The 8,011-nt window shown below is 41.2% G+C and overlaps 1 protein-coding gene across 3 annotated transcripts in view; it reads right to left on the bottom strand.

Moving 5' to 3' along the window:
* LOC126403843 (butyrophilin subfamily 2 member A2-like) overlaps positions 1-3,547 on the bottom strand; it is a 13,306-nt gene extending 9,759 nt beyond the window's left edge. For 2 of the 3 annotated variants that reach the window (XM_050066656.1, XM_050066655.1), the window contains exons 1-3: positions 3,462-3,547; positions 2,274-2,332; positions 2,021-2,123 (exon numbers count right to left, since the gene is read on the bottom strand). In XM_050066656.1, the coding sequence (XP_049922613.1) occupies positions 2,021-2,117 (97 nt within the window). In that variant the 5' untranslated portion in view covers positions 2,118-2,123; positions 2,274-2,332; positions 3,462-3,547. Of the gene's footprint in view, positions 1-2,020; positions 2,124-2,273; positions 2,333-3,461 lie in introns of those variants that run through there. The other variant, XR_007571366.1, reaches the window with a different exon arrangement.
* Between the last annotated feature and the right edge of the window lie 4,464 nt (positions 3,548-8,011).

Raw genomic sequence — 8,011 nt, 5'->3', positions numbered from 1 at the left:
TTATCTCCAGCATGTACAGTACCTACTGTCAAGCATGGTGGAGGCAGTATCATGGCTTGGGGATGCATGAGTGCTGCTGGTGTTGGTCATCTCACTGTCTGTGATGGCACATTGAACTCTACCAAGTATTGTGCCTTTCTCGAAACCCACATGCTCCCTTCTGCGCGTGAAAACAATAAACAAAAAAATATAATTTGTACCTTCTGCGCGTGAAAACAATAAACAAAAAAATATAATTTGTATTTGTTTGTATCTGTCTAACGCAGCCACATCTTTTGAAACACAAAAAAGATTTTTCCACAAATATTTCATGATAATATTTGAGATTGTGTAAAATTTTAAGGGTGTCCGAAAACTTTTTTCCACCACTGTATTTTACTCCACTACACCTCAATGATTTATTGTACTTTTTACTGCCTTACATTTTTTAAATAGCTTTTCTTTGCATCTTCAAATTATTAATGGAAAATAGAAATAAACAAGTAAATTATGGTATAAGATTGATCTACCCAGCAATATATGAAATAATAAAATTAGTTCCACCTATACCAACTCTAACATTAAAGTGATGAACACATTAATGCATCAGTAGTTATAATTCAATGATATAACAATTCTTAAATACGTTGTTCAGTATGAATGAATGAATGAATGAATGACTTAAGAATAAAAAAAACATAATAAAAAACAAACAAGACAACTACAACAGTGTCCAAAAAGGAGGAGGTAGAAGTAAAACTTACATGCCCCTACCCCTTTTTTACATTTCTTCTACTAACTTGTATATTATTTCACAAAATTTCCAAATGTATTTATAATTTTAGGGTGATAAATCCAGTTTATTAACAGACCAAGCAGCACCCAGTGTTACAAAATAAATATGCTCTCCCCTAACACAACTTTTCCTCGTTTATATATGTGCCAAAAATATCTTTTGTGTAGATTTTTAAAGAGTAACTAAACCCTAAAACCATTTTTTTCAGCTGATTATCATTGTTTCTGGTTGTATAGTAGTGTTACTGACTGATCCTGCTCAAAATCTTGACAGTTTAGTGCAAACTGTTGAAAATCTACATTTTATTTTAAAAATGTGGTATGGAGTGCCCTCTACAGCTTGAAACCCAGTTACTACATTTGAATTTACATTACATTACATTGGAGGCGAATGACTCTTTTTTGAGGCAAATGACATCACTAACTGTCCACACTAAAGCCTGCCCTCCTCCCTTTACTCCTCCCCTTGCTATAAAACCATTCTGTCCGCAGAGAGAGCCCAGCCTCGGGGGTGTGTATGTGCGGCCGGGCCGCGAGGGAGGGAGGGGTGGATGGATGGATGGATGCGGTGGGCTGCTGTGCGGTGAGCCCAGGCTCCCAGAGAGGGAGAAATAGAACTGTCCGCCTTCCCTTCTGCCCGTGTGACACAGTTAGGGGCCGTTTTCCAAGCCACCATCGGCACATGAATATAAGCTCCACTGTCGGCAGGGTGAAAAAAGTCTAAGTGTGGAGATGGGGAGAAGGGTGAACAGGGGGAAAGAGGCCGAGCTGCAGCTGCCTTCCCTTCTGCCCGTGTGACACAGTTAGGGGAGGTTTTCCAAGCCACCATCATAAGCCACCATAATGCCCAGAGAGGGGGGTTTAGTTCCCCTTTAAACTGATTCATATTTGTGCTTTGTTTCAACTCACACACACTGAAATACACAGACCCCTCTTAGTTGAATGAACACATTCATTTTTTTTTAAACTGAATTCTCCTCTTAAGTTATAACCCCCCTCCCTGTCACAAAACATTTTTTGGATGTTAATCAATTAATCAATACGTATGATTTTGACTGCAGGACTTTTACTTCTAACAGAGTAGCCTATTTCTACACTGTAGTATTGCTACTTTTACTTTCATTACACATCTGAGTACCTGCTCTCCCAGTATAAGCTTGGGTGCCATTCACCGAATCCCCAACATCAAATACACCACCAGAGGCTTAATAAAAGCTAGCGTCCACGGTCTCACTTTGATTATTACCTGCAGTCTTTGCAAGAAGAAGGGGAAGGACAGTGAGATGGAGAAGCAAAGCTCCAAAGCCCCTAAAGCCCTGTGAATCATTTAGGTGAACCATCATGGTGTTCTGGGAAAATGAGAAGAAGATGGAAGAAAAGCACTTGTCTTCAGTTAGTCAGAAGTGACACAATTAGTCAGCAGAAAACTTCTTCCAGAAATACTGAAACTAGAGACACATTTAAGACACACGTTTGTCATTTTGTCTGATGTTTCTCACCGTTTAACCCAAGAAAACGTGCTTCTCTCTGCAGATTGATGCAGCCAAAGTCACGTAGACTGTCAGAAAAAAGGAACTGAATAAGATGACTGCGTGTGAAAATGAAACCTTTCAACCTCGAGGAGTTCGAACTGCTTCCTTTTCTGTTTTTGTAACACATTCTCGCTCCCAGCACACTGAACACAGCGGCCCCACATGTAAAACTAAAATGCCAGGGATGGGTTTATTTCCTTAGATTTGAACAACAAAATCATGCAGTTAGATTTAAGCAAAAAAAACACCATTAAAACAAATAGGTTTGCTACTAACAAAATACACTTAATTTTAAAGGAAATGTACAGGTTCTGCTCGTTAGATGCTGACAGCCCTTTTCAAAATAAACGTACAACGCCAGTAAAACACCTCATATTTATGTTTATTTCCTCGTGCAACAAAAGCATGTGATTAGGTTTAGAAAAAACATCATGGTTTGGGTCTACATTCATACAGGGCGCAAACAGCAAGCTCCTGGGTAAAAGTCCAGGACTCATCTACCACCCCTCCCTCCTGCCTGCTTATATTATGTCATTACTGCCAAACTGACACCATACAGAAGCATATCATCCTGCCGTGACAGGTGCAATCCAGCCGACCAACGGCGTATCATACCACCGTGAAAGGTGGCTTTTGGTATCAGTGTCTGACACCGAAATCACTGACCAAACATCGGTCACATCCTTTGTTCCCCTGACACTCTGCTTATTGCTTATTGACACTGATCTCACAGCGTCATACTTCAAAAGCCTCACAGATGTCACTTATTAGGTGCATTACTGTTCCGTAATAAACTGTCATATCTGACATCTTTACAATTCTAATAAAATTAATTTGGGCAATTTCTTGGCATACCCAAATTCTACATGTACTGTACATATTATCCATAAATACTTCATGAAACATCAAATACATCTTCTTTTTTAATAGTCTGGGTTATTCTAGAGTGTACAATACATCAGCATTTACAGGTAATGAGACTGAGTGCTTCTATGTGCCGTCAGGTTTGTATGATAATCAACCATTACATCAAAATCAAAACCTTTTTATGAGTCTATCCTAAAATTGACTGTGGGCATTGTTGGCTGCGGAATCATCTATTTCATAAGAAGAGCATTACATAAAATATATGATGAAAATATTGTGAGTTCCTACCTGCAATAGAAGGTTAGCTGCACCTTATGTTCTTGTAACCGGTTGCACACAACCTTCCACTAAGCTCTCATGAACCAGAGCTGTCGACAGATATGATACTGTCCCAGAAAAAGAACTTTATGCTTGACAGCACTCTCACTTCTCATTTGTTATGTGCTGTGTCTATCTTTTATGAAGTGGCAGTGGTTTACAAAGCTTTTTCTGGTAATCTCCCCAGCAGTCCCATGTTTGAAGCAGCGTGGACTTTGAGTGAAGTTTGAGTGAACTTTGAGTTATTTTCCCATTCATGTTTCTTTTCATAAACCTAACCACAATAACTTTACCTCTAACCCTAGCCCTAAACTTAACAACACCGAACCATGTTTTATTTTCCTTGACCTAACCATAACTGTACGTTAGCCATAGCTGTAACTTTCTGTTAATGATGTAACATTATATTAAAGCTATAGTGTGTAACTTCTGTCGCCCCCCAGCAGATAATGCGTTATTACAACAAATAAGCCGGCACTTCCATGTACACAGAGTAACACTGGCCAGTCGCCACACACCGTGTACACAGAGTAACACTCACTTCACACTGTGTACACAAAGCTACACAACGTGGCGAACACCAGGCTGCTAACATTACATTGCGTTCATAGCACAATTCCAAGAAAATAATAAAGTACTAGGTCCAGTACATGTAACAGCAACACATACTACTCATAATATAATTATAAACCAAGTCACTTACTTATCCAACAGCAGCAAGGCAACATCCGTGTCTGCCCTCAGCCCAATTTCTTCCTTCAGGGCTCTCCACCGAGGAAAAGCGACGCCAGTACAAATCCTTGTTTGCCTTCCCCGTCGGTCACTTTCCTTCGCTGCTAATAGACCTTCAGCCGAACGTCCAGGCTTTTTCTTTGTGGTAGGATCCACTTCTGAACCGTGTCTCGGCCGCTTGTTTGGGTTCTCCGCCATGTTGCTTTCTCTTTCTACCTGCGCTCTACCTCTTGCTATGAGACTCTCCGCTCTTCCTCCCCCTCCCTTCTTGTTGTGAGGTAAAACACGGCATTTCCTGCGCGCCAGCGCAGGAATGTCGCCGGTCGACACGCAAACTAAAAATGATATATATTGAAAAATACCGCGAGATGTTAGAGGAGCCGATCGGCTTAAAGCAACTCTTACCTTTCTTGCATTTCACACAGCACTTAGAAAAAATTTGAACATCCACAACTACCGCCTCCCTCCAAAGTCCCATCCTCCTCCTCCTCTTGCAGCTCCACCTCCCTCTGAAGGCCTACTCCCCCCTCCTCCATTACGTCCTAATTATAGACGTAGCCTTTGGCAAGGTAACGTTAGATACACGGAAGAGGAGAGCGAGTGTAATGTTACGACAAAGAGTTTTAAAACTCAACCGGAGTCAGTGATGACTGATGAGTTTTAGAATAAGGTTACAGTGCTAACGTTAGATAGTAGCGCTAACGTTACTGGTGAGTGGAAACTCACAAGGAAGATAACGTTAATGTTTCAGAGGCTACGCTACAGTAGGCTAACGTTAGCCATTAGCAACTGGATGCTGTGTTGTCATAATGTTATGAACTGAACTGAAAAAGCACAAAAATGAAATGACATTTTGCATACCCCAAGCAAACAGAAACAAAACATATAAAAACAATTTGTGCAACATATAAGAAAGAACATATAGTGCAATAGTAAGATGAAAAGAGTCGACATTTCACAGTCAACAACTCCACATCCTGAAAGCAGAACTGGGAGCTCCTCTTCACATCACAGCACCATGAATTGTTTGTGTATACATCACCGAGCTTACCAGATGATGCTGCCGTCCTGTCTGCTCTGTGTAGTGTTAGCCCCGTTAGCTCAACACCGGAGTCTGATATGTAACCATTCATCCATGTCTCAGTGAACACAAGGACGCAGCAGTCCCTCACTCCTCAGTTAGTGGATCTCCATAGTCAGATGTAATCCATGTTCGTGTCCAGTGAGCGTACATTCGCCAGAAGAACACTGGGAACAGCTGGTTTGATGTGGTTAGCTCTTAGCCTAGCTAAGCCCCGCATACTGTCACAGCGCTGCCGGCGTCTCCCCGTCGGGACAGCTCCAGGTGAAACCGCGGTCATCTCAGGGCTACCTCGACGTAGCAGGCCAAGCTTGCTACACATCCTGAGCTCTCTTGGTTGTAGCGTTAGATCTTTAAAGCAGTTTCTAACGTCTGTTAGAAACTCTCAACTGTATTGAACTGATGAATTTACTTCTTGTTGCATCATTTCTTTCTTTTGTCAACTGATTTCCCTGTTGGAGCAGCTGGAGGTGGAAGCGGTGGTCCGCATTTGTTTGCTTTTGTTATGGAGAAAAGCTTATATCCACAAGGGTCCCTGTTACTAACCTGTTTGTTGTCTCAGACTAAGGGGAGGCCTCCACATGGGGAAGACAGACAGGACAGGAGAAAACTCCGACCAATCATTGCATTCGGTCCGAATGCAATGATTGGTCGGAGTTTTCTTAGAACCATATGAGAATGGTATAATGATGAGTTTTCATCTCTGGTGGAATTCACTTACATTTTAGTGTGCCATCAGCGTATTAATAGCATTTTAACCTAAACAAAGAAAAGTGTAAAATTTCCAGAAAGGTAAGGGTTGCTTTTATCAGCATTGTGTCATCTCCTCTAGTAGTGGCTTGGGTGAAACGGACATTTACGGACATGTAGAAGTTACGCACTATAGCTCTAAGGACAAAAAACATTTTGTGTGCATTTTTGAACCACTGTATGAGGACACGTTGTTATGTTTAACAATGTGTTCAATACAAATGAATTTTCTAAAGTTGTATATTACCTTAACATCATTTTAAACAGTTAAAAAACTGTTTTAAATTATTAAACCTAAAGTAATGACTTAATTATTATTTACAAAACTATTAATTTTATTATTTAAATAACTTATTGATTAGTCTGACTCACAGACTGAAGACCGCTGGTGTAAGCCTCCCATTGGCCTATTTCAGATGGATTTCTCCTACCCTTTGGCCATTGTGTTTTTTTGTTTGTTTTTTTAAATCCCTGTCGCTACATAAAGTACTCTTGCATAGCCAGACCTATCTCCAGACATTGTTTTGTGCATGAAACAACAGCAACCACAATGTTTTATGTGGTGTTTCCTTTTGAGGGGATTTTGTCATTTAAATGCCAGTGCTCGCCTCCCCACAAGTATTCTGCATCCTGGGCTTAGCACCACCTAAGACGATGGTGATTGGTTAAAAGAACTACAAACAACCCGAAGCTTTTTTGTTTTTGTAGAATTATCATGGGTTCAGTCGAGATAAGTCTGGCTAAGCAAGCGAGACTACTTGAGTGTAACAATGGCTTTGAGTCACATAGTTGAGACTCTGATGTGAGCCATGAAGAGAGTGAAGAAGGGTGGATATTATATCACTGTCTGTCACAAGTCATCTCTCACAATGACATGAAAACTGTAACCACTGCATTAATCTCCTCTCGGCGTGACTATTGCAACTCTCTGTACCTGGGTGTCGGCCAGTCATCTTTGTCTCGCCTGCAGCAAGACTCCTCACTGGTGACAGAAGACAACATCACACCAGTGCTGGCATCCCTGCACTGGCTGCCTATCAAATACAGGATTGATTTTAAGGTTCTTTTATTTGTTTTTAAAGCCATACATGGGCTGACACCCCAGTATATTGCTGAACTTCTCTGCCCCTACTCTAACTCTCGACCTCTTAGATCCTTAGAACAATGTCTTTTAACTGTCCCACGTTTGAGTAAGGGAGCTTTGCAGTCGCTGCTTCAAAGCTTTGGAATAGCTGTCGTTGGGAATAGAATGATTTTATGTGTTTTACTAAAAGTTGTGTTTCACTATATAAGTTTTAGATGTGTGAACAATGAGAATACTGAGATGATTTCAGCTGATCTGAATGTGTTTGCTTTGCAGAAGTGGAGAAGTACAGGAGAGGAAGAGACATGAAGTCTGAGGAGCACATACCGCAATGCTTAGATAATTAGTTTCATATATGGTAAAAAGAATAGAAAGTGATGTACAGATAGTAAGGTACAGCACGTGTAGGGAGTTGTGTTGTTCTCTTGTCTTTCAAAACAGGAACCACGCCCCCACCGCCAGCGGGAAGGAGTCAGATTAACACGAGGCAGGGGCGTGGTGTGGCGAAGGAGGAAGTGGAACCACCAATGAGAAGAGGACAACGCCTTGCGTGCACAGTGACTCATGTGACGCTTAAATACACTTGGTCAGGAAGAGATAGCTGGTCAGCGCTTAAATACACTTGGTCAGGAAGAGATAGCTGGTCAGACTTCGTGAACTGACACACTTTTGTTGCTTGTCAGGGACGTGAAGTTGAGACCCAGAGCTCTGTAATTTTATTCCTTTACTGCTTAATGAACTACATTAACTGAGACCGAATATCTTCTCCTATTGCTTCATTAAAGAACACGCAGGACTGAGCTCACACATAGCACACTGGAGAGTAGGACGAGCCTCGAGTCCAACACTGTCCAGTCTAAATGATATATTTTA

This window comes from Epinephelus moara, chromosome 17 (assembly GCF_006386435.1).
Source record: "Epinephelus moara isolate mb chromosome 17, YSFRI_EMoa_1.0, whole genome shotgun sequence".
NCBI classification, from domain to species: Eukaryota; Metazoa; Chordata; class Actinopteri; order Perciformes; family Serranidae; genus Epinephelus; species Epinephelus moara.
This window is presented reverse-complemented; position numbering and strand designations above follow the sequence as displayed.